The 27452-nt window shown below is 44.2% G+C and overlaps 1 protein-coding gene across 4 annotated transcripts in view; it reads right to left on the bottom strand.

Annotated features, from left to right (window-relative positions):
- WNT5A (Wnt family member 5A) overlaps positions 1–27452 on the bottom strand; it is a 53301-nt gene that overhangs the window by 5143 nt on the left and 20706 nt on the right. For all 4 annotated transcript variants that reach the window (XM_073592279.1, XM_073592278.1, XM_073592281.1 and 1 more), the window contains exon 4: positions 23849–24141. In XM_073592279.1, coding sequence (XP_073448380.1) covers positions 23849–24141 — 293 coding nt within the window. The remainder of the gene's footprint in view (positions 1–23848; positions 24142–27452) is intronic.

The raw sequence follows: 27452 nt of genomic DNA, 5'->3' as shown, positions 1-27452 counted from the left end.
CGACAGGTAAGTTGAGCTACAAAAAAAAATTAAAATTAAAAAAAAAACAAAACAAACAAAAAAAAAAAAAAAAAAAACAGAAGCCACCTAAGAGTTTTTTGTATCTCTTGGTAACCCTATTGGTGAGAATGACAATTGTGTTACATTTCCTGGGTCACACACCTGCTTTGACCATTATGAGAGGCTCCAACATTCACTGTGTTGAATTTCGTATTCAATTTTTAATAAATCTGTACAACATGTAGATAGACAGGAGCAGTATTGGGAACTATGACATGGAGATTTCATTGCTAGAGAATCCAGGACATAAGAAGCCTGACATCGACGTGGTCAACATGATCCACTTTTAACTAATGTATTTTTTTTTAGTCATAGTTGGATCTTTTTTTGATATTTACGGTCATTTAAAGTCAACCTGTCGTATCTTGCCAAATTAAAACCAGCATGCTTTTTTGTTTATCTTCCTAAGCTATTAAGGCTTCATGCACACTGCAGCTGTCAAAGGCCCCTTTCTACAGGCATTTGTAGTTTGTTTTCTGCGCCTAAACACCCCTTTATGTAAGTCTATGTACGCATTTGCAGGCGTTTGGAGGAAGGGGCGTTTAGGGGCAGAAAAATTAATGCAACAAATCGCTTTTAGGAGAGGAGCATTTGGGCACAAAAAATGCCCAATTCACCTAAACAATTGGCGTGTTTAATGTTTAAAAACAGTCATTAATTTCAAAAGGCCAGAATTATTTTGGCCAATGAAATGAATGAATGCCCAAATGCTCAACACGCCTAAACGTGTTTGAATAACGTGGCTTTAGGTGCATATTTAAAATGCCGCTTTTCTCCTGCCAGGCGAAGGGCATTCAGAAGAGCCTAGTGTGCATGAGGCCTAAGGAGTAGGGATGAGCGAACGGCTCGGCCCGAGCATAAGTTCGGGCTGAACTTTCGTTGTTTGGCAAACAGCCGAACAAACAGGTCGTTCGACCATTTGTTCAGCCCCCCCGAACCGACCACAATGATTTGCGGTGCTGAACAGTGCATTGCAAGCCCTGATTGGCTGAAGCAGTGAAAGTGTCTGCCAATCAGGACACAGGACACATCATGACGTTATTCAAGCATGGCTCATTCCTGCCCCACAGTATAAAAATATTCTTTCAGTGGCAGCCATTTTCAGTGTGATTCCGGCGTGGAGAGAGATAGAACAGGGCTCTGTTCAGTGCTATTAGTGTGCTATACTGTGCTATTTTGCTTCAGTTGTCAATGTAGAATATTAGTTTAGTGTCAGTCTAGGGATTGTGCGAGTTTAGTGAGGAGGACCATCATTCAGCTTTGCATAGTGTGCAGCTAGAGTAGGGACAGCTCATATAGTTTCAGTGTAGTGTAGTGTAATGAGACCGTGTCAGTAATCTTGACATTAGTGCATAGCTAGAGTAGGGACAGTCCAGAAAGCACCAGTGTAGCGATGGTTGAACACAGTTTATTTGATTGCATTACTGCCAGTTTAACGCCATTTATGTCTGTGCGTTACTGCCAGTTTAACGCCATATCGCTCTGTGTGCGTTACTGCCAGTTTAACGCCATATGTGTGTCACTGTATTGCAGTATATTATAATGCATCTGTGGAGTGTGTCTGTGTAGTGTGAGTACTCAAATTAAAGTGCACCAAACACCTCTTTACATTGATTAAAGTGCATCTACGTACAGATTTAACGTCTTTAAAATTTGCTTATAAACACCACCCCCTCCCTCCCAATAATGTCTGGGAGGACAAGGAGAAGCAGATGTTCCCTTGGCATTATAAGGGGGCCAGCAACAAAATGTGTCCACAGGCAAAGGTGGACGTGGTGGTCAGTCCTCAGGCAGGGCATCATTTCCTCTGTTTAGTGAGTTTGCCCGTGCTATCCAGCTACAGCATGCAGAGGAGGTGGTGGACTCGCTTACTAAACCTTCATCATCCTCCTCATCCTCTGTCACGCCAGCAGAGACAAGTGTGCAGTCCCCTGCAGTTGCCAGAGTGCATAAACCTGCCTACTTGTCCACATCTATTCCTGCCATAGCCCCAACATCAGCCATTGAGGAGTCAGCTGAGTTATTTGACCACAGCGTCAGCCACTTGCCCCTTGATAATGCCCAGCCATTACTGGAATCAGATATTGGTTCTAATGTTGAGGATGACAGGAACATGAGCCGAAAGAGGGAGGAACACTGGTAGACAATTTGGCATTCATGTTCCCCAAGCCGCATTGCCAAGTTGTCTCCAGTGGTAATGATGAAGATGGATGATGATGAAGATGGATGATGGATGATGAAGATGATGATACTGATGCGACTTGGGTGCCAGATAGAGCAGAGGAGGAAACTGAAGGTGAGGTGGCACAACCCCAAGAAAGAGTAGAGTGCAGCCACCCTATTCCATCACATTCTCCCAGCCTACTCCCCAAAGCTCAGCTGTCTAGACCTTTTTTAGCACATCTGCAGCAGATCGCACTGTTGCTATCTGCAAACTGTCTCAGGCACTTCAACGTGGCAAAAACACTAACCATTTGGGTACCACATGCCTAACAAGGCATTTAATGTCCAACCACTCAGCCCGTTGGCAAGAGCACCTAAAAGCCACACAAAAGTGGCACAAATCTGTCCCTTCTCCTCCTTACCCACTTCAGTCTGCCCCTGAGATACATGCAGCAGGGGGCCGTCAACGAGTACCTGCGCCAGTATGGCACGACGACAGGCTCAGGCCGCCTGGGCTTTTTTTCCCCACGCCAGTGGCTGATCATTAAGGATACATGCACTGTATTGTCACCATTTGAGGAGGCCACAAGGATAGTGAGCAGTGACAGTGCATGCATCAGTGACAGTCCCAGTTATGCTCCTGCTGGAGCAGACTCTGCGTGGCATTATGGACAGGGCACTGGAGGCAGAGCAGCAGGAGGTAGAGGAGAACTTCCTTTCCTCTCAAGGCCCACTTTATCCAGACACCATCATTCCTATGTCACAAAGGAGGAAAGAGGGAAGGAGGATGAAGAGGAGGATTCTGGCACTTTGAAAGGCTTCAAAGAAGAGAGATGCGTCAATCTGTATGCGATGGCTTTCCAACCCCAGGACCCTTGGTAGTAGTACATGGCTGGGAGGAGGAGGAAGTTCCAGATGCTGTCATCCCGAGTGAACCCGAGGAGTCTGCTTCTCAAGCCTCAGCAAATTTAAGTGCATGGTCAACCTCATGCTTCAAAGCCTGTGAAAGGACCCAAGAATATGTGGCATAAAGGAGAAGGATGATTACTGGTTGGCAACCCTACTTGATCACCGTTATAAGGGGAAGGTCTCCGAACTCATCCCGTCCTCACAGAGTGCAGAAGATAAAAGCTCTTGAGGACATGTTAAAAAGGATTTTATTGAATGCTTTTCCTGACTCCAGTAGGTTACAGCGTGGTGGAAAACGTCATTTTGAGTCTTCTGTTGGTCAAGAGGAGCGTTGGAGAAGGTGTCCGCCTAAGTGAGGCATTTCGGATTTTTTTTAGTCCTCACCGCCCAGGCCTGTCAGCTTCCACATCCCATGGGCAGTGTCTGCATCACATGGTGGATGATTACCTCGGGCCAAATCAGAGATGGAGAGCTTTCCAGCTGACGAGCCACTGACTTACTGGGTCATGAGAATAGACCACTGGCCAGAACTTGCAAGGTATGCTATTGAGTTGTTGGGCTGCCCTGCATCCAGCATGCTTTCAGAACAGGTATTCAGTGCTGCAGGAGGTTTCGTTACTGATCATAGAAGGCATCTGTCCATCTGTGGACCGTTTGACTTTTCTAAAAATGAATCAGTCCTGGATTACCAGCTATGAAGCCCCTGATGCTGATGTCACTGATTAAGTCTTTTTGGGATGTGGAATCTCTGCAGGACTTCGAGACTTCCTAGCTTTGATGGTGTTTTACAGCAAGGCCAATTCTTGCTTTCATCAAGAGTACCTCTATAGGGTTATGGTGGGAAGGCGCCACCGACACCCAAAGACCAATTTTTACGCACCCGTTACTGCTACCCAAAGTCAAAGTGAAACCAGAATGTATCCAAAAAATCTCTAATCTTGTTCCCAGTGCACTACATTGTGGCCTCAACATGCTTTATAAATGCAATTATTGCTGCAGCAGATTCTAGACATGGTACAGATCTGCCACTTTACAGGTAGACTAAAGCCCCATACACACTATCAGATTTTCTGCTGAGTTTTGTCCTTCAGATTTACCAAAACCATGTAGTGCAAGGGCCTGCCTGATTGCATACACATTGAAACTCCTAAGGTTTGACCTCATATAATATGGTTTTGGTAAATCTGAAGGAAAAAAACTCAGCAGAAAATCTGATAGTGTGTATGAGGCTTAAGAGAACCCCCCCAGGCACTATATTGGAAGGATTTTTTCATTTTTATGCTTTCACTTTAAAAAAAAAAAATTAAAAAACACTGCTCATTTAAAAATGACTTTTTTTTCACAAACTTTTTTTTTTTAATTGATAAATGTCCCCCAGGGCAGGATCCGGACCCCTATAACCATTGTATGTCCAATTGCTTGCATATAAGCCTTCAAAATGGGCACTTTTGATTTTTGACGTTCGGGTCCCATTAATATTAATGGGGTTCCTTATTCAGGTCCGGACTTTCTCGGCGTTCGAAAGTTCTGGTGCGAACCGAACAGGGGTCCGTTCGGCCCATCCCTAATAAGGAGACCTCTAAACCCAGAACATACTATATTACAATTTTTACTTGCACCTTCAAAGACATAGCTCTGAGGGCCAGGCCAGCCTCCATCCATGTTTATCTCTGTTTGTCGCAGTGGCTGCAAGCTGGCATTCCCCAGGTATGGGGACTGCATTTTATCTTTACTACAATATTAGAACTACAGTCTGACAATTTACTAATGGCTAAACAGGAAAACAAAACATAAAACCAAGACAGAACAATTCACATCAGTATTCAACTAGACCAAATACTGAATTAGAACTTGGCACCAAAATCTTGGCACTGTGAGATACCAGGGAATAACCGTTCCCAGAAAGAATACGGCATATCAGGGGTTAAATTAGTGTAGGTGGTTAAAAGGGAACTATAATGGTTATACGGTGTAAAACATTTAAACATCTTTAAGCTTTTGTAGTGATATTTTATATCTGTTTCTATAACATCTGAGGGTTCCATCTGAAAAAGCAAAGCAGATGAAGACGACAACAAGTCAAAGCTCTGCAAGTTTCAGCTTTATTTTTTTAAGACTTCAACAGAGCAGGTAAAAGCCTGAAAAACATGTGGAAACGTGTCTAAAGTGCCACCTACTGGCTGAAAATGAGAATGAAATTGATTCATTCATGTAATTTAAAATTTTCTGGACTGAATTTTTTTGTGCTTTTTTCTGATCAAAATAAAATGAAAAGTACATTTTTCAATAAGTTATTTCTGGGCTATTTTTTTTTACCAAAATAAAAAAGGAAGCACATATTTTAAAAAGAAAGTTACCAATTCACTTTAAATTTAGGGTTAGACTCACTTTTCCAGGTGATGTGAGGAAATATGTTTTAGGAGATGTTCTGTAGTATTAAAACACTTCCTGTCCTACAGTAACAGTACAGCTCTCCATAGATACAGCGAAAGCAGCGCTCCACCCAAATAGGAAAATTCCACTTTAAGGCCTCCTCTCCCCCCCTTCATCTTCATGAAATGGCACTTGTTTTGCGGGGGAAGCGGGAGAGAGCGGGTACCCGGTTTTGATGGGTACCCGCTCCAGCTCAGATCACCTATGCGATCCGTGCGAAAGTAGTTCTCTCCTTCTCCCTCCCCGTTCTCCTCTGGGACACATCACAGGTCCCAGACTACTGCAGGACCACTCACAATGTGCAGCCCAGCTTGCGCATGTGGAGTGGGCACCCAGCTGTGAAGCCGCAAGCTGTCACAGCCGGGTGTCCACAGTTGAGATGCTGGGGACAGAAGACAGAGGGAAGTGCTTGAGTGAGCACATCACTAGAACCTAAGACAGGTGAGTGTCTGTTTAATAAAAGTCAGCAGCTACAGTTTTTTGGACAAAATATGACTAGAGCGCCTCTTGAATAGACGTTTCGCACTCTAGGGCAGGGAGTGTGACACCAGCTGGATCACAGGTGAAAATAAAAAAAAACACTAATGATGCCACCACATCTAGGAACAAGTAAGCTGCAACATATAACATTTTTTGTTCTTGGGTTTAGATGTCCTTTAAATTGGCCTCTCTACGTACAGAAAGCGCTTGAATACAGAATGCATCTGGAGGAACTGGTTGTTGCATTACACATTGGGAGTCTTTAAGAACTTTATAATTATGGCGTTTTATTATGTCTTAAGCCACAGTTTGTCAACAAGAGAGAGGCCTGGGTATTTGAAGATGAGGATGATCAGCTATGTTCTAGGCTTTCATAAATGTCATAATAGTTATGTCTAGACTCTGATCTCCTTCCAAATTGGCATTGTTTTTAATACATAGTATCATATAGGAACACACCCCATTGCGCCACACCTGACTGATGTGTTCGAGGAGAGGTAAGGAGGAACTTAGTTTTGGCACCCCATGGTTTAATGCTTTTGAAATGTAACTTTTAGGAGGGGGGGCATATTATGAAATTGCCAATTACCTGCTCGTCACGGACCTGAAACAAACATGCAGCAAGAAGGTCAAACATGCAGGACCATGAAGGTCAGAATTAAATTCCTTACCTCTACACTATTCCAATTCAGTGACTCAAAAGCTACTAAAGCCTAGTGGAGTAACTAGCATAGTGGACAGATTTTTTTTTTTTTTTTTTATTAACCCACCCCCAAGAATGCTTCATTAGGTCTCAATTATTTTTCACAGGTAATGATAAAATTAAAATTACACTTTAAGCCCCTTCTTCAAATTATCCGTTGTGTTAACTATATTTTTTTGGAATGGTCTGGCAGAACACTGTAGGGTCTCCTGCCACCTATGCAGTCTGATGTGGTGCATTCACACTTTATGTCACACGTTAACTTGTATTGGGACAGCCCATTCATTTGAATGGGCTGCCAACACAGCACAACAGACCTAAAATTGCACCATTTTAAGCAATGCAGCCCACCATGTGTTGTGGTGCCCGCTGATTTACTGCATGGCATTTAAAATTAATCACTACTGAAGACAGTGTGAAACCAACAATAAATGATACTGCAATGCACCACATTAGTAGGTGTATATCCTACAATATTGTAAGGCACCAATCTGAATGGGCCCTCAATGCAAGTATCGAATTAGGGGCCCGTTTGATAGTTTATGGTGCCAGTCAAAGTAGAGGTGAAAGCATATCTGTCAGGAAAGGGTCCATCCGCTGGTAAGATATATCGTTTGGCATGCAGTACTTAGGTCCACCAGCAGGTGTCTCCTGGGAGTGTTGAACTGTCAGGAGAATATTTCCCTGCTGGTGTCATTTCATCTTTTGCCCGCAGTACTGATGTCCACCAGCGGATGGATCCTGGCAGTATGGAGCAGACAACGCTCCCTGCGCTCAGGTGTGACTTGAAGCCAATTATAGTCAGTCCTATAAATACCCGGCAAGCCCTCACATGCTCGCCTTGGTATCTTTTTCCTTGCGCCCTGAACCTGTTATCCTGTAAACCTGCAAACCTGCAAACCTGTAAACCTGTATCGGACCCTGAACCTGTTCCTGAGCCTGTATCCTATCCCATCCATTATCTCCCTTTCCCAACCTGCCCTTGTTTAGTTGCAGATCTCTTGTGTATGACCTTGGCTTGGCTAACGTTTATGTCTCTGGTATATCCCTTGTTCCTGCTGACCTGCTGTGTATGACCCTGGCCTGGCTGACATCTGTGATTCCGGTATTGCCCTTTGCTGTATATATTATCTGTTGTCTGTGGGGTTCTTTTGGTTGTTTTGCACTATCTGTATTTTCTGAATTATCACTTATTTTAATAAATATTATTTATTCATTTACATGCGTTTGGGTTATCTCTGTGCAGTCCACACAGTCTGGTCACACCTGTTCATGACAGTATACCAAGGCCAGCCCTGACCAGACGTGGCTGCACTGAGAAACCGTCCTGTTACGGTGGGCGCGCAGAAGATGGACTTTGATGAAATTGGCTATTATTCTCTGCTGGCGGCAGAGGATAATGAATATTGCCGTCAGACTCTTAAAGATTGAACCCGTGACCAACTGCTGGAAACGATCCAAACAGCCCATTTACTAGTAGATCGGGGTCATGCGTTATTTGAGGATGTTCAGCCTTTGATCCAGTTGTGTGCAGTCGGCCTTGTCATGCATTCCCGAAGGTAGTGACGATTTCTCCCCTCCTTTCAGTTGTGACCAGGTTGAATCCCTGGTATGGTTGTTAGAGGATGATCCGGCTTTCTTTGATGAACATTATTCCGCTTGTTCCCAGCAGGTGTTATCCGATTGCATTTATTCAGTACAATCTCTGGTTAGTCAGGCTGTGTGTGAATCAGCGTTTGTTCAACCTGTGCTGCAGGCATGGTCAGATCTCCTGTCTTTAGTTAAGCCACAATATTCCAGCCCTGCCATTAATCATCTGCCTTCCAAAAAATCTACCTCCCCGTCGCCTATGGCAACCTCAGCTACAGCCCAGTTTACTCAACCCCCTACCAAATACTACTACCCAGTCTCCAAGTGTAGCACCTGTCCCGCCTTCAATCCTCCTGTCTCTTCTCCTCTACCTGTAACAATCCCACAAAACCCTCCTCCAGCCACAGTTCCTTGGTCTTCCTTCTGTCCAGCTACTTTCTTTTCTTACAGCCCTGCACCTACATACAAAACTGCACGGGCTAAACCAAAAAAGAAACAAACATTCTTTCCTACCCACACGATCCTGCCAGTAACCCAACTTGCTTCCACACCAACTAACCCACCTGATTCTGCCAAACCTCTGCCTGCTACCCACTCTGACCTTCCAGTGCCTGCTGCCCAGCCTGACCTTCCAGTGCCTGCTGCCCAGCCTGACCTTCCAGTGCCTGCTGCCCAGCCTGACGATCCAGTGCCTGCTGCCCAGCCTGACGATCCAGTGCCTGCTGCCCAGCCTGACGATCCAGTGCCTGCTGCCCAGCCTGACGATCCAGTGCCTGCTGCCCAGCCTGACGATCCAGTGCCTGCTGCCCAGCCTGACGATCCAGTGCCTGCTGCCCAGCCTGACGATCCAGTGCCTGCTGCCCAGCCTGACGATCCAGTGCCTGCTGCCCAGCCTGACGATCCAGTGCCTGCTGCCCAGCCTGACGATCCAGTGCCTGCTGCCCAGCCTGACGATCCAGTGCCTGCTACCCAGCCTGACGATCCAGTGCCTGCTACCCAGCCTGACGATCCAGTGCCTGCTGACTGGTCTGATGACCATGTGTCCATGTTCCAGCCTAAAGTTTTGATACCAGTGTCCCAGTCTGATGTGCCAGCTTCCCAGTCTGATGTGCCAGCTTCCCAGCCTGATGTCTTGAAGCTTGCCTTCCAGCCTAATGTCTCGATGCCTGCCTACCAACCTGATTAACCAGCTTCCCAGCCTGATGTGCCAGCTTCCCAGTCTGATGTGCCAGCTTCCCAGTCTGATGTGCCAGCTTCCCAGTCTGATGTGCCAGCTTCCCAGTCTGATGTGCCAGCTTCCCAGCCTGATGTCTTGCAGCTTGCCTTCCAGCCTGATGTCTCGATGCCTGCCTACCAGCCTGATGTGCCAGCTTCCCAGTCTGATGTGCCAGCCTCCCAGTCTGATGTGCCAGCCTCCCAGTTTGATGTGCCAGCCTCCCAGTTTGATGTGCCAGCCTCCCAGTCTGATGTGCCAGCTTCCAAGCCTGATGTCTTGCAGCTTGCCTTCCAGCCTGATGTCTCGAAGATTGCCTCCCAGTCTGATGTGCCAGCTTCCCAGTCTGATGTGCCAGCTTCCCAGTCTGATGTGCCAGCTTCCCAGCCTGATGTGCCAGCTTCCCAGCCTGATTGTCCTGATGCCTGCCTATCAGTCTGATGTGCCAGCTTCCCAGTCTGATGTGCCAGCTTCCCAGCCTGATGTCTCGATGCCTGCTGCCCAGCTCGAAGTGCCCGCTGCCCAGCTCGACGACCCGGAGCCTGCTGCCCAGCTCGATGACCCGGAGCCTGCTGCCCAGCTCGACGACCCGGAGCCTGCTGCCCAGCTCGGCTTGTTCCTGTCTGCTGCCCAGCTCGGCTTGTTCCTGTCTGCTGCCCAGCTCGGCTTGTAACTGTCTGCTGCCCAGCCCGGCTTGTTCCTGTCTGCTGCCCAGCCCGGCTTGTTCCTGTCTGCTGCCCAGCCCGGCTTGTTCCTGTCTGCTGCCCAGCCCGGCTTGTTCCTGTCTGCTGCCCAGCCCGGCTTGTTCCTGTCCGCTGCCCAGCTCAATGACTCTGACATGCCAGCCGTCTGCCCGGATGTGCCTGATGACCAGCCTGAAATGCCTTCTTCCACCATTCTGCCTGATGCCATAGACCATGGACAATTAAGACTAGTTGGAGCGTCCGGAGGCCGCTCCTTTAGGGAGGGGTACTGTCAGGAAAGGGTCCATCCGCTGGTAAGATATATCGTTTGGCATGCAGTACTGGGGTCCACCAGCAGGTGTCTCCTGGGAGTGTTGAACTGTCAGGAGAATATTTCCCTGCTGGTGTCATTTCATCTTTTGGCCGCAGTACTGATGTCCACCAGCGGATGGATCCTGGCAGTATGGAGCAGACAACACTCCCTGCGCTCAGGTGTGACTTGAAGCCAATTATAGTCAGTCCTATAAATACCCGGCAAGCCCTCACATGCTCGCCTTGGTATCTTTCTTCCTTGCGCCCTGAACCTGTATCCTGAACCTGTTATCCTGTAAACCTGTATCGGACCCTGAACCTGTTCCTGAGCCTGTATCCTATCCCATCCATTATCTCCCTTTCCCAACCTGCCCTTGTTTAGTTGCTGATCTCTTGTGTATGACCTTGGCTTGGCTAACGTTTATGTCTCTGGTATATCCCTTGTTCCTGCTGTGTATGACCCTGGCCTGGCTGACATCTGTGATTCCGGTATTGCCCTTTGCTGTATATATTATCTGTTGTCTGTGGGGTTCTGTTGGTTGTTTTGCACTATCTGTGTTTTCTGAATTATCACTTATTTTAATAAATATTATTTATTCATTTACATGCGTTTGGGTTATCTCTGTGCAGTCCACACAGTCTGGTCACACCTGTTCATGACAATATCCCTGTGTCCCAGAACCTGGAGTGCAAACTTGTCCTGATACCAATCCAGGAGGTTAGTAAATGGAAAGAGGAAAGGATCTCCGTGCTACTCCCAACCACCCCCAGGTGAATAAACGATAAAGAGCGTCATTGACCTACATGTCTCCACCAAACCACACACACTGATGCATTTTACCCTGCCCACCAGGGCTTAATCATAGGGCAGGGCGAAATGCATCAGGGTGTGTGGTTTGGTGGAGACATGTAGGTTGAGGCTGCTCTTTATCGTTTATTCACCTGAGCTAGTCGGAAGTAGCGGCAATCCTTTCCTCTTTACATATCGAATTAAAGGATTGCATACACTGACAGTTAATTATATCGAGCCTAGTGCATTAAGGTAGTATAAACCACATGTCTGAGGACATACCTTACAGTCCAAAATAACTGGTATAAATGTAGTGAACACATAATAAGCATTCTGGGTTGTGATCCCCCAACCCATAAGCGAGGACACAGAACCAATAACAATTACAACATACAGTTATACCAAACACATGAACAAAAAGGAGAGTACACAAAAGACGGTTGCACCATCTATACAGATAATAAACATCATTACATGGATATAAAGCTGCAATATTGAGTACATAGCCAATATACACAAAGAGATACTTTTCTTTGTGCATCTGATCTCCTGTCCTGCAATTGTGTTGGGGAAAACTGCCCTCATTTCCCTGCAGTTTGGTTGCCTCAGGCGCAAATACCCGTCACTTTCAAGTAAGGTGATAGCAAGTCAACTTCTCAGATAAAGTGATTGGGCCCGAGTGGTAAGTCTCTAGGCCATATTACTGTCATCTGAGGAGGATAGGGTTGCCATCTTTCCAGGATTCACCTGGACAGTCCAGGTTTCAGTCCACCTGAAACCTAAACACAATTTTTCAAATAGAAATGTGGCTCGGAATAGGGCTTGACAGGAGGGTGAGAGGGAACTATTTGTGCCGCATTACTATTCTCTTTGGAGTGCCCAAAGGTGTCACAGGTCTGTTATCCCACTATAGTGTATACTAAAATGAAATAAAAAAAACTTACTGTGCACCACTAAAGTGTTCGGGTTTGACTTGAAGAAAAAGTGGCAACCCTAGAGGAGGATGATATCATCAACTCTGTGGAAGCTCTGACACCATCTAACATACAGTACGTCAGTGGCGGAACTACCAGGGTTGCAGCAGTCACACTTGTGACTGGGCCCTGTCATTCCACCACTGTCGGGGGGCCCCCACGGCTCTGAGCGGAGAGTGCATCTCATACAGCTCAGAGCCAATAGTTCTTCCTGCTCCTCCTCCCTCCTTCCTCTCACACGGGATGACACAGCCCATCTGCTCCTTCTCCCCCCACTGCTCTTCTGTGCTTTGCGGGAAGTCAAGTGTGAAGCCAATGAGCTCACACCTCCCACGGTACACATACAGGAGAGCGGTGGGGGGAGAAGGAACAGATCAGCTGTATCATCCCGTGCGAGAGAGGAAGGAAAGAGGGAGGGGGGGGAGCAGGGAAAACTGTCAGCTCTGAGCTGTATGAGATGTACGTATGCTCTTCACTCAGAGCCGTGCTGAGGAAGGCACAATTGATGGGCACCGATAGGCTGCAATGATAAGCAGCACTGATGGGTGGCACTCATAGGCTGCATTGATGAGCACTGATAGGTATCATTGATGAGCATTGATAAGCAGCACTCGAAGGCGGAATTGATGGGCATTGGGCACTGATGAGCAGCGCTGATATGTGGCACTGATGGACGCCAATAGGCAGCATTGATGGGCACTGATTTACTGACAGACATTCTTGTCAGTCAACGCCTCTCCTTTCCTTACACAGACACAGCGTGGGAGGAAAGGGCTGCCAATAACTAGCAAGTCTGTTCACATGTGATCAGCTAATCCCATGGTAAAGGGCTGCTGTGATTGCGCTGTATGCATGTCACAGGGGGCATACAGGAGGCAGAGTACTGGGAGAATATCCATGGACACCCTTCCAAAATTGGAAACCCGGAGGACGGATGGAAGAAGGGGGGGGGGGGTTAGAGGGGCCCCATCATGGTTTCTTGCACCGGGGCCCTGAAGGTTCTAGTTACGCCCCTGCAGTAGATGTTGACTTGATATCAACCGTCAGTGACAGCTTGGTCATGGTGATAAGAGCAGGCTCATTGTTGTCACAGACCAGTGGAGCCAGCTGACATATGTGTACAAGACGTAGGAAGCCATTACAAGAAATCTAAATAAATAATTGCAGCTTACCACCCATTTGATGTGGTTACATTTCAGTTCAGTTACATTTCAGGAGAATTACAGTTCTCCTTTTCAGGCTGAAAACATTTTCTGCAAGTACAGATAAACAATCTTATCCTACTTCTGTAAATTGCTAAACCCCACCTCCCATGTAATAAAAATAAACAGAGCAGACATATTTGAAGTTCCGCCTGGGTGACAACCACTGCTTCCGCAAAAGATCCAGTGGAGAAGCGAGTGTAGCCACCCTAGGGCAGGAAGCAGTTTATCTGCAACATTACCAAGTAAAAAAGAAAACGAATGTAGCCACTACTTTTGAAGGACCGGTAAGCTGCAATACATTACATTTTTGTTTAAGGACCCATTCACACTTTGCCGTTCTTGTGTGCTGGGTTTACATGCGTTGTGTCATGTGTTATTTATTCTGAATGGGCTTCCAACGCACCAGAACAAGCAAAAAAATATGGACATGCAAAATGTTCTCAGGTAGTTCGCTTCCACGTGATATGGTGTGGTGCAAAGCATGTGCATTAGAGTGCCATGGTAAATAGCCCTCGAGGGTTTAGATATGCTTTAAGCACTTGTCCATCTCACTCATTAAGAGAGACCCTCCCGGATACCAATTTTCACCAGCAGCACAGCATAATTACACATTGCAGACAATCATACGACCTGAACTAAAATGATTCAATGAGGTTTTTAAAAGTTAAAAAAAAAAAAAAAAAAGTTTACAAAATTTCACACACGGCAACTGTACAACACCATTAGGAGTGACTGCTAGACGCCAGGCTGACCAGTAATGAAGGGGCAGAGGAAGCGATCTGCTTTGCCAGCTGCCATTGACAAGTTGCATGCTTGCAGCTGTTATTTATTTTGCGTCCTTCCACAATACATTTGTTGTTTTAATTATTTTGTTGTGAAATGGTTTTAATAAGTGCAGCAGTTAACTGGCAACTGACTGAGTCCAGTAAACCGGTTGTTATAGTTGAAATTTAATCATAGTAAATAATAGTGCAGTGCATCATCTGGTTCCAAAAGTCTGATGTTCAACTTGTTTTATATAGCCTGGGTAAATTAAAGAGGACTTAAACTCCCTCAATTAACAGGTATTTTTAATCCTTATGCTGCTAGCATTAGGAAATGGAAGGAAGATATAATCTACCGGTACTTGTTTTAAAACTTTTTTTTTTTATATTTCTTCAGGTGCTTCCTAGTTCCTGGCCGAGGCCAAAATTATGTCATATATCCAAGGAGTCTTCAGGAGGGGCTTTCTCAGCTAAGCACACCCTCCTGCCTGCATGTCTGAGCTAAGGGCAGATGGATTCCAGGAAGTAAATGTTACATGAATCATCTGTCCTTACTCAAGATGGCCGTGGTTAGAAATTCAAGGGTGCTTTTGAAAAAATAAAACCGAGACATGGATGGGTGAGCTTGCTTTTTATTAGTAATAAAAACAAATTAAATGGCATTTTAGGTTTGTGGTTCTCAGATACAGTTTAGTTCTGCTTTAAAGAGTGGGGATTTTGTAGAGGACTAAAATTATTCTCCAAACCCAGCCAGTAGTGTCCTCATGTCAATGGGGACAGGTAGGCATTGGGAACTGTCAGCCAGGCAGGATATTAAAAAGACCCAAACCACTATTGTCTAACCACTATTATTATAAGTGGTATAGCTACTGTATAGATGTAGGACCCTTTGGCAAAGTTTGGTCTATAGGCTTATATGATTGGTGCTTAAAGGCATAGTAAAGATTGAAGATTTCCATGCCTAGGAAACACCACTGTGTACATCTACCCATAGAAGTTATTGACTGTCTGATAGCTGTACACAAGTATAAACTGTATTTGCGTAAGTCTATACAAATGCATGGATGTAAATCAAAAAGAGTGTCTTGTGTGCACCCAGGGATTTATACCCGTGCATATCTTTATACCATACCCCGCATACTTGCCTACAGCTAATGTACAGCCATTCTATACTTATGTTGTGTCTCCCCATGTGTGAAAAAACACTCACAATTCCTGTTGTTTGGCCTCATGCTCCTGTGTGTGCCCACTGCGCTTGGTCGTGTGACATTTCAGAGTTCATTCTCCAAAGTCAACTTTTAATGTTACTTTTACATGGGTTACTAATGTGGCGCTTCTGAAAACACAAGTCCCCTGGCTGTCATGTGTGTCCGAAGGCTTCAATTGCTGACCTAGAAAAGGTATGCCAGGCTGCTATTGAATGCGGATTGGTAGGAGAAGGGTTTCTCAGCCAGGGTTCTGTGGAACCCTAGGGTTCCTCCGGAGGATTCTAGGGGCTCCTTGAGCAATGAGCAATTTCTGCCTCTCAGACAAGTTCCTGCTGACACTATTGATTTTTTTATCTATAAAAAGGGGCAATTCTTCCTAAGGACCACAAGTGTAAGGAGCATTCTTCAACCTGACCACCACACTAATGTATCATGAGTTGTAAATATAGTAATTTTAAACAGGGGGTCCCTTAGACCGGATAGTTATTGCAAGCATTCCTCTGTGTTGAAAATTTTGAGCAAGGATGGGGTAGAGCCTAGCCCCAGACTTTTATTCAGAAAGCTTTATTTAAATCTGCTCATTAGCACATAGACCATGCACGCCCCCTTCCAGCAGCCTTTCAATATCTAATGTGAACACAGAGCAGGAGCACTGGGACAGGGAGAGGACAGACATGGATGGCATCAGTGTCTCTGCTGTAAATTTTGAGGATGAATTACTCCACAGTGCAGCTACTGCACTGTGTTATAGCCAGAACATGAGTGCTGTGAGTAAAAACTGGCATATATAAAACATCATTTGTACAATATTCAGCAATGCTGCAGGCATAGGATGCTATTCATTATAGGTAAAGTATTTTGAATTTACATTTTTCAGAAAACTTATCTGGAGCTCCACTTTATTCCCTGGTGAGTATCTCAACGAAACTGAAATTTCTGTTGTGCAGGATGTCTGAGAAAATTTGTAATCCATACAAGCAGGAAATTACATTTCTTTTCATACATCAAATGGCATGGAGAAGGACTCCAGGTTGCCATATTGCATTGATATTTTGACAGTTTTGAGTAAATTACAGCGGCTGCAGTTTGAAATGGGATGGTTATTTTTAATACCATTAACCCCTTTTTGATCGCCTTATGCATGTGTGTGGTGGCACATATGCATTGCTGGGTGGCCAATGTTTAAGTGCTGAGGGCGCACTCACAACACAAAGGCTGAGCTGTTGCAGATCTATAACCCCACTGAAGAAGTGACCACTGTGACAGTGGTCACATGATCAGCAATTCTTCCTTCCCCCCCCTGGGTGTTCTGAACTGAATATTTAAAGGGTCATTGGGAAAAACAACAGGTTACATTACCAAATGGGTAATTGTTTATGCTACAATCATATGTCTCTCAAGAATAACTGGATCAGCCAGTACCAGCTGACCCTCATAAATTTCTATTCATCTTGAGACCAGACATTTTTGATTAGCATAAAGCTGTAAGCTGCGCAAAAATAATTTTTTTTAAAAGAATAATGATATGTATTGGTCTTAAAAAAAAAAATCAATCAATAACTAAGGTTTACAATTTTGTTAGATGTTGGAGAGCTAAGCACACCTGCTGTGGCTGTTACGAGGGGCTCATGCTCTGCCTGCTGGAATTATTAAAGTGGTTGTAAAGGCAGAAAGTTTTTTTCTTTAATGCATTCTATGCATGAAGGTAAAAAAACTCTGCAAGCAGCTCCCCCCAGCCCCCTCTCATAACCCTCCTGAGCGGATCTCGATCCAACTAAGTGTACAAGAGCAGAGGCTCTCTTGGCTCTCTACCTCCTCACTGGCTCAGACACAGCAATGGGATGGGCAATACATCTATCTCTTCTAGGTGTGTCAGATGCCATCTGTCTCCACCATGTGTGGCAATTCCATCCACCAGCCCCTCAGTCTATACTGGGCAATGGATGGAACAAAAGGTGTGTGGCAGGGTAATAACACTACTCTTTTGCAGTTTATTTTTTGGCTAAATATTGCTTTAATAAACTACAGTCATTCTTTGTAGAAAAGTGGAGTCCCTACCTCCCAAAGTCTCCTTATAAACATCAAAAACGTTAGACGAACTGAACCAAGTGGCACAGCTCCAGGTGACGGGCTGTTCATGCACCATGTTAGGTGTTGGCAAGGAAGCCTGTCCATGTTAATACCAAGACTGTATGGCATCACAATTTTGTCAAAGCTTTATTCACCATGGCATGCCCCCCCGCAATGAATTTCACCCCATTGGACCTTATTCTCTATGATAAAGCCCAACAGGGTGAAAGGAGAGAGGCAATATAATAGTATAAAACAAGATTAATGTGAAAAAACATAAAAGAAAAATTCAAGCGCACTTACTAAACCATTCCTACACTGTCAAACATATGAATACCCATTCCGTTGATAAAAAGGTAAGGCAAGAGATGTGCACAAATAAAGTCCAAAACATGTGCTGTGACCGGGAAAAGTTTCTTCAGTGAAAAATGAAATAAAAGAAAGTCTCTTCAAAAGATGCATCTTGAGAAGCACCAGAAAATGACTCCAAAAAGCAGATGTATAAATCACCAGTGTGTTCTACAGCTCACAGAGATTCATGCAAATGCATGCCCAGACCTCCCAAATAACAGATATAACCAGCAGGAGGCGGTGAAATTGTAGGATTCAGTCCTGCTTAATCATATCAATCACCTTCATGGATACCTGGGAGCCTTCCCTGCTGGCAGAACACAACGATTAAGCGCAGTGATCACATGCAAAAAAAAAAAAAAAAATTAATATGAGGCAGGCTGGTTGCACTGAAGTTGATCAATGGATCGACTTCAATACAACCAGCCTGCCCATAGATAGATCAAACCTCGACCAATCCCAGCTAAAAAGATTCATACATCTATGGCTGGCCTTAGACAGTTAAACCTGAATACTAAAAGGCTACAGAGTCATGCCAATATAGTCACAGCTACAGAGCTGTTCACTTTCCTATATACATCTAAACAATAGAGAGACTGATAAGAGTGAGCAATAAGCGTGAGCTAGGAAGCTAAGGCCGGCTGGCCATAGACTGTTTGAATCTCAGCTAGTTCAGCAAGAGCTGCCAGAGATTTGAACCGTGTGTGGGCAGGCTGAATGTACCACGCTGATTGATTAATCAGCTTGGGTACAACCAGCCTGCTGGATTCTCTTGTGATTATGGCTAGCGGCTCCTGTAGCCACTAGCCATAATCACTGTTTTCTCCCAGCGGGGACAGCTGGGCCATACAAAGAAGCGTTGGAATTAAGAACACATCAAAGTCGAAGTGTGTTTTTAGAGAGTTTTTCATGCAGGATTGTGTTGCTATGGCCATTTCTATAGTGACTACAGTTTGTATGTGCAGATTTTTTCCCTGTTTAGTAAAGCATTGATACATTTCAGAAGTCTAAGCTTCCTTGGTTTTACCACAAGAACTTAAAGAGGAGTTCCACCCAGGGGCTCCATTAAAAAAAAAAAAAAAATTAAAAAAGTCAGCAGCTACAAGTACTGCAGCTGCTGACTTTTAATTGGACACTCACCTGTCCCAGGGTCCAGCGATGCGGGGGATCGAAGCCCCGCTCGTCCCCCCCCTCCGCTAGTTGGCGCCGGCATTTCAACTGTGGGCGCCGGGCTGTGGCTTCACAGCCTGGCACCCACTGCGCATGCGCGAGCGGTGCTGTGCGCCGTGATTGGCCGCTCAATCACCTGGGACCTGTAATGGGTCCCAGATGATTGACAGGAGGGAGGGAGCAGTGCCGAGCCCTTCCTGTGCCTGGGGGAAAGTGATGTCACCAGCCCAGGCAAAGGAATAGGCAGACTACGAGGGACCACCTAGCAACAGGCATTTAGAGGTAAGTAAAAAAAAAAAAAATATATATATATATATATATATATATATATATATATATATATATATATATATATATATATATATATATATATATATACAAATTTTTTTTTGTTTTTTTTTTTTACAATTTTTCAGGTATTTTTGTTTTTTTGGGTGGAACCCCACTTTAATAGATAGACGGAAAGCATTACAAGGATAGAGCTTTTAAAATGTACTGGCTGGTAGGTATAAGCTTAAAAAAAAAGTTAAAAAGGGTTTGTTTTGCTTTAGTATACTAGCCAAAAAAAAAAAAAAAAAAATCATCATCATCATCATCACATTTTTATTTCTATCGAGTCTAAAGCATATTGCTGAGTTGCACAATTTGAGAAGGTTTATGCGTTTCCCTTCCCCAATAGTTCATCATACCGGGCCAAGAACATACATATTCCACACAAACAGCTGCTTGAACCCAATGTCTCATTTCCCAGGGCAGCATTCCTGGAGACCTTGCCAGCATACAAACTGTGATCACTGATATGACCTCTACTGCTACTAAGTAATAACCTGGAAACATCAAGACCCCTGAGGCAGTCTATTGTTCCACACTCCATATATTGCTTGCTTCCAATCACCCTTATTAAAAATTCACACAAATCTGTAAGGTATACTTCCACATGTTCAAATCATAGTTTAAAAAATAAAATACTACAAAGTATATAATAAAAAGAAAAAGAAAAAAAAAAAAAAAACACTGCTGCTCCTGAACAATTTCATATCACCCAAGTCCATTGCGCTGTTTTTTTTTCTGCACTCCACCGCAAATGTATAGTGTGAATAGGGCACATAGAAAACCTATATCGAGTCAAGATTTATAAATTCTTCCCTTAGGCTAGCCATACACTGTGCAAATTTTGGCCGGTTTTTGATAAGCTGGCCAAAGTCCAATCAATGGATGGCTCTGTCGCCACCCTCCTGCCTGACATCCTTTGATTGAAAATGCTAAGGAACCAGGAGGAAAATTGATGACTGAACATCGGGAATAAAAAGCAGTTCCTGTTGAAATTATTTAATTTTATTTAATAGTAAACACAACAGGACAAGCTGGAATACTCAAAAAGGTGGGAACACTTGAAACTTCCAATGGAAAAAAAAAAAAAAAGAGTCTGGAATTATGTCAGAGGATCTCACTGCTGGAGCAGTATAGAATTAAGAAGGCAGAAGTTGGCGCAACTCACGAGGCACCATCCATAACTAAAATCACCTTTGGGTGGATTGGCTTTTTAAATAATCATAACGGGATCTTTATCAAAAGTAGTGATCACACATAAAGTTCCAAAGTATGTCCAAAAATATATGGCCTCCTATACATGTTCATCCAGCACTAGCATGAGTTTCAGGCTGCCTTCTGCCAATCTAGGTGCAATTTATATCAATGGTAAAGATGTGCCGGGTATGGTATAAGAAGTCCTGTACCTAGACTGCCATTGCTGACCTCCATGTGAAAACACCAATCGCCTTGCTGTCTCTGGCTTCAATACTTTCTAATGCACTGGCCAGGAACAAGCATGCAGCTACCGTAGCCATAGGACAGTTATAACACACGATCTGCATTTTTGGTCTGGGTCAGTGAGTTAGAAAGTGTTAAAACCATTTACTTGAACACTGCATGTTATTATCAAATTAGCATGCTCCAGTACAAAGCACTGCTGTCATTTTGCTTAGATACCAATGTGTGATGAACCATTGCAAGGTGCCAGAGCATCCAATCAGATTTTAGTTCACCTCTGGTCAGTTGCTATCAGTTATTGCACAGTCTGTCAAATTCAAAAGCCGCATATTCTAAAAGACGAATGCAACCCTTACAGACCGCTTAAAAAGTCATTGGAATCCTGCTGCTGACTCTGCCAAGTGGTGTTGGCCCCAGAACTATACAGGTACCGCCAAATGGGAGGTCAATCAGCCACAGCTCAACACCCAAGAACCTCTGGAGAAACCTTAGGGTTCCATGTAATCATGGTTAAGAATGACTGCTATAGATTAACTAATGGGTATGGGATTCTGTATTTGGAGGTTTTCTGTTTTTTTCCTATCGGTTGAGTTTGATGGACCTGTGTCATTTTTCAATCTGACTAACTATGCAACTATGTTCCTAGGCAGACATAATTTGCAAGCAGACCTCTGTAGGTAACCTCAACATATGATGCTGAGTAGGGATGGCCCGAACGGACCCCTGTTCGGGTCGCACCAGAACTTTCGAACACCGCGAAAGTTTGGACCCGAATAATGAACCCAATTAAAGTCAAATGGGACCCAAACGTCAAAAATCAAAAGTGCCCATTTTGAAGGCTTATATGCAAGTAATTGGGCATACAATGGTTATAGGGGTCCGGGTCCTGCCCTGGGGGGACATGTATCAATAAGAAAAAAGTTTGTGAAAAACGTCATTTTTAATTGAACAGTGATTGTTTGATTTTTAAAGTGAAAGCATAAAAATGAAAAATTCCTTCCAATATAGTGCCTGGGGGGGGGGGTCCCCTTAGACTACCTGTAAAGTGGCAGATCTGTACCATGTCTAGAATCTGCTGCAGCAATAATTGCATTTATAAAGCCAAAAAAAAAAAAAAAACAAACAACTTTTCCCTGCAAGCTGCCTTTATTTTGCTCAGCAACGGCTGGGGAGCCAGTGTGTATGATGAGGCCACAATGTAATGCACTGGGAACAAAATTAGAGATTTTTTTGGATACATTCTGGTGTCACTTTGACTTTGGATAGAAGTAACTGGTGCGTAAAAATTGGTCTTTGGGTGTCGGTGGCGCCTTCCCACCGTAACCCTATAGAGGCAATCTTGATGAAAGCAAGAATAGGCCTTGCTGTAAAAAATTGCAATGATATGCACCTGTCAAACAGGTGCAGAAAAATTGGTCTTTGGGTGTTAATTGTGCCCATGAAACCTATACCAAAAACTTCCAGATGAAGTGATTGAACACCTTCAAAGCTAGGCAGCCTTGAAGTCCTACAGAGATTCCACATCCCAAAAAGACTTAATCAGCGACATCGGCATCAGGGGCTTCATAGCTGGTAATCCAGGACTGATTCATTTTTATAAAAGTCAAACGGTCCACGGAGTCTGTGAACAGACACGTTCTATGATCAGTAACAAAACCTCCTGCAGCACTGAATGCCCAGTCTGAAAGCATGGTGGATGCACTGCAGCCCAACAACTCAATAGCATTCTGGGCAAATTCTGGCCAGTGGTCTATCCTCATGACCCAGAAAGTCAGTCAGTGGATCGCCAGCTGGAAAACTCTCCAGTTCCGAGACCTTCCCTTTATAGCTGTGGTCAAGGAGGGTTGCCAACCAGTAATCATCCTTCTCCTTTATGCCACGTATTCTTGGGTCCTTTCGCAGGCTTTGAAGCATGAGGTTGCCCATGCGCCTCAAATTTGCTGAGGCTTGAGAAGCAGACTCCTCGGGGTCACTCAGGATGACAGCATCTGGAACTTCCTCCTCCCAGCCATGTACTACTCCCAAGGGTCCTGGGGTTGGAAAGCCATCGCTTACAGATTGACGCATGTCTTCCTCTTCTTCGAAGCCTATGAAATTTCGGGGGGGGGGGGGGGTGAACAAACGGTCGAATGACCTGTTTGTTCGGCTGTTCGATAGGCCAAACAACGAAAGTTCGGCCCGAATTTATGCTCGGGCCGAACCGTCCGCTCATCCCTAATGCCGAGCCTCCATGACTAAAAGAAATCCAAAGAATGAAAGGGGTGGGCTAAGGGCAGCAAGGTTGGGGACTAAAGAACTAGATGATACTAGACATCCTCCAGCTAGGAAATAAGGTGGGTTCTATATGACTTGCTGCAGCTTCTGTGAGAAGCAGCGAAATCAGAGTAAGGAGTTTCAGTACTGGAGAAAAGCCTGTACCACTGTGCAACACTGAAGGTAAGGCTGGAGTTCAGCGTTAGTTATGCATGTTCCTGGTAAACTGAACTAGCTCCTAGGTGGTTCTAAGTCTTTGATATTCCTGCAATAAGATCAACCTCACTGTGTTCCAGACTCTACCTGTTCACCTGGGAGTTTAAGTGCTGCCATCGAACTTTGCATGTTCTAGCCCTATTACATGTGTGCAGACCAAGAAACATGAGCTCACCAACAGATTTCTCACTAAATACTATCAGATTGGAGCTCCATTCTTCTTCTCTGTGGCAAGAGAGTCTGTCCTAAGGTTGTAACGCTTCAAGAATCTAAAATATCGCACCAGCATCTACCATAAACTAAAATATCAGCTTATAAGGAAGGAGTGACCCATTAAATGTTGCACTGAGCAGAAGGGGATGCCTCCAAACTTGGCTAAAGTCACATTATATCCTTTCATGCCTCCGATCAACATCTTCTTTCAATGTTGCCTATCTGCCAGGAACACCAGCTTCCACACCCACATAATGCAATGATCAATGGCTCAGCAAAGACTTTATATGTGACCTTGCTCCAAATAGGACCACTCACCCTCCTTCCAGCTTCATTGTTGTGCAGGTTCATTAGAGTCCTGGAGCTCTCATACGTTCCTTTTTGATGGACTTTTTCTCTTTCCCTGGCGTCCACAAATTCCTTGGCAAATCTGTAGCCATAATCTAAATTATCTCCACAGCCACCCCACAGCCAATCCCGGGGCAGATCCTTAGGTCTGGCTGCCCGACTGCAGCCACAAGTTGAGAGCTCCCCCTCTCTGCAAGCTCGGCTTACTGCATTCACCACTCCAGCGGCACTGATGGCATACGTGAAGGCAGTTTCTCTGCTCCCTGAAAAATACAAAATCAACAATCACTATAAATAAATGTCACAGATAAGGTAACAGGTGAAAAACCGAGCTGTGCAAAATATTCTTAGGAGGGGGAGAAGGTTGGGACTTTGAATGAGGTGTGTAACATAAACATGGTGCTATAGAATTTAGAGCTGATTGCGTGGAAGATCACATTGGTAATGAAATATAAGATATAAAACATCTAAAAACACATGAATCTTATACTTCAATACCAATGTGATCTTCCACACAATCAGCTCTAAATTCTAAATTCCTATGGCAGTGCGCTATGACCCAATTGTATATTTTATGCATATGTTTGACCATCTCAATTGCTGTAACCATGATAAAATATTTTTATATTTTGTTGATGAGACCACTCAATAAAATACTTATCTTTATTAATACATTTTTTGGACATCTACACCATGTTCATGTTGCATACCAACTGTTGGTTACATACCTCATTCAAGTCCCAACCTTCTCCACTCTAATATTATCATTCACAGTCCCAAATCTTCCCAAATCTTTTTCTTGCATATGCAAAATATTCTTGACATTATGTAAACATAACGTGCTAGGTATATTAGAATAAAAGAAAAAAAAGGGAAAACTGACAAATTGGCTCATAGGAATAAAGCACTCCAAAAGTTGGACCTCCAATAAAATACAATTAATAAAAATTGAGAAGCACTTCCAGTCTAAAGCTGGGCACACACAACACACTATACAATTTGATTGTGTGGTTTATGTACCTTAAGCCTTGTAGCAAAAGGGCTTGCCTAAACAATACTTCAATTTATATGCAATCAGGTTGGCCTTCTCACAACATACTTGTTGGAAAGGCTAGGTTGAAACCATACAGGTGCGACCCAGCACACCTTTTCCGCACGTTCCCGCGTATTACATGTAGGGCAGCTCTTCATTTCAGTGGGCTGCCCGATAGAAATGTGGAAAAGAAGTCCCTGACCCTTTTCCAAAATGCACTGCAAACAGCTAAATACATTTACAGTAGTGGTTCTATCCTCCAGAGGATTTGCATTTCTGTCTATTCAGTTCTGAGATTTACACAGCTCTGCCATACAGCGCAGCCCTGTTTGTCAGGGCAGGACACCTGATTTTTCTCTGCTGTAATTTAGTTAAAGGATAAGTTCACCTTTTGTAACATGGTACACCCATATTCAGGGTATAACATGTAATGATTGGACTCCACCCCTCCACCCCCCCCCCCCATCCGCCTTGACAGCTAGTCTCCCCCCCCCCCCCCCCCCCCCCCCACCTGTCATAATATAAAAAAAAAAATGGCCGAGCGGGGCTCGTTTGCAGTATTCTGTGAATGAAAAACTGCTGTCAGCTTTTAGTTTTCAATGAACTACCATAGTGTGCCACAGCTCGGTCCATTCTCTCGTCCTGTCAGATTGTATCTGCTTGCCCATACAGGATGGACAGGCACACAGATACACTTACAGAACTCCTGGTCACTGGTGCAATGCTTTAGCGGCTCCGGAAAGGAAAAAAAAAAAAAAAGTGTATTTATTATTTTTTGTTAAAAAGGTGGAACTTCTCCTTTAACACTATCAGACCATGCCCTCCCTTCTGTAACTAGACAGTGAAAAAAGAGATAGTAGACTGATGAGCTCATCTCTCTGTTACACTGCTCTCTCCTCCTGTCAGCATGTTCCTTGTTAACACACGAGCACTGCAGTACCACTCACTGGGCCCTTGTGCTGCTTCTCCCTCCCCTGAAAGGATGTACAGGGACTGCAAGTGGTTAATACTAAGCCAAATTCAGGTATTAACAATGCTCGCATTTAATAAATAAATCTCATATTGATTAATGAATATAAAACTGCATTAATTTATGTTCATCTTTAAATTTAAACTCAGATTAGCAATATTTACCAATAACTATGTAGTGGGAGGTCTATCCTAACAGACGTTGAAACTGATTACTGCGGCGAGAGAACTCCGTGCTAGATAGTTATTGGTGAATTCCGAGGACTGTACAAAGACTGTAAAGTACGTGTGGCCCAATTAATGTAGTGCCACATTTGGAGCCCATTCACACCACATTATCCCATGTGTTGAATAGGCCAACCCATGCACAATAATGCACCAAAAAAGTGCATGCACCATTTCCTGCATGCCTTCCCCTGTGTTACACAGAGCTCAATTGGCAAGGTGCATTGGGATGCCATTCAGAATGAATAGCATTGCATTGTAACACCACAATTACTATGTTGCTGCTCGTTAACAAAACTCAGTAAGGAGAATAGAGACTAGTGCAGTGCCAGGTTGGTTCATTAATACTTTACAATACTTTTCAATGGTGCTTGGCACCATGCAACATGTTGGAATTAGCCTTTAATAAGACAGAGCATGATTAATCCTTAGTAATCAGCATACAGAATATGTTTTTTGTAAGCAACTAAACTTGCTTTTTTGAGCATTATTTAAATTATGCTGAATGGTATTTTAAGCATATGGGCCCTCATACCCCGAGTAATTGGTGGTACATATCTAGGGCCCTCATACCCCGAGCAATTGGTGGTACATATCTGGGACTCTCATACCTGAATAATTGGTGGTACATATCTAGGGCCCTCATACCGAGTAATTGGTGGTACATATCTAAGAGCCCTCATACCCCGAATAACTGGTGGTACATATCTAGGACTCTCATACCCTGAATAACTGGTGGTAAATATCTAGAGCCCTCATACCCCGAATAACTGGTGGTACATATCTAGGACTCTCATACCCTGAATAATTGGTGGTACATATCTAGTGCCACAACCATAATTGTTCCTATTGGCATAAAATAAAGCTCCTCCCATCATAGCCATCTCCCCGATTCCTTTAAGAACAGCTATTTTTTTAACATATAACCAGTTTTATGCCTACAATGGATGAAGCAAAGCTTCCTTTGATTGGTGTACTATAATAAACCTACCGATGCCACATGCCCTAACATATGTCAGGGCATTCATTAAACGCACTCATTGGCTCGCATTATAGTGTGTTGCATTAGGACAGCCCATTCATCATGAATGGGCTGCCAATGCATTAAACAGATGAAAAAAAACATACATGACCTTTTAAAAATGGAGTGCACCACAACACATGGTATATGCATTGCTGTGTGCTGCGCTGCACTGGGTTCTACTGTACAATGAGGGGCCAAGAGGAGGGGAGAATGGACATCACAATCTGTCTCATCCCATCAGAGACAACTTTGTATTTATTGAAAAAAAAAAAAAAAAAAATGCAGAACATTCTTATGCCCCGTACACACGGTCGGATTTTCCG

Source organism: Aquarana catesbeiana, linkage group LG07 (assembly GCF_042186555.1).
Source record: "Aquarana catesbeiana isolate 2022-GZ linkage group LG07, ASM4218655v1, whole genome shotgun sequence".
NCBI classification, from domain to species: Eukaryota; Metazoa; Chordata; class Amphibia; order Anura; family Ranidae; genus Aquarana; species Aquarana catesbeiana.
The sequence above is the reverse complement of the archived record's forward strand: the minus strand, read 5'-3'. Positions and strand labels throughout refer to the sequence as shown.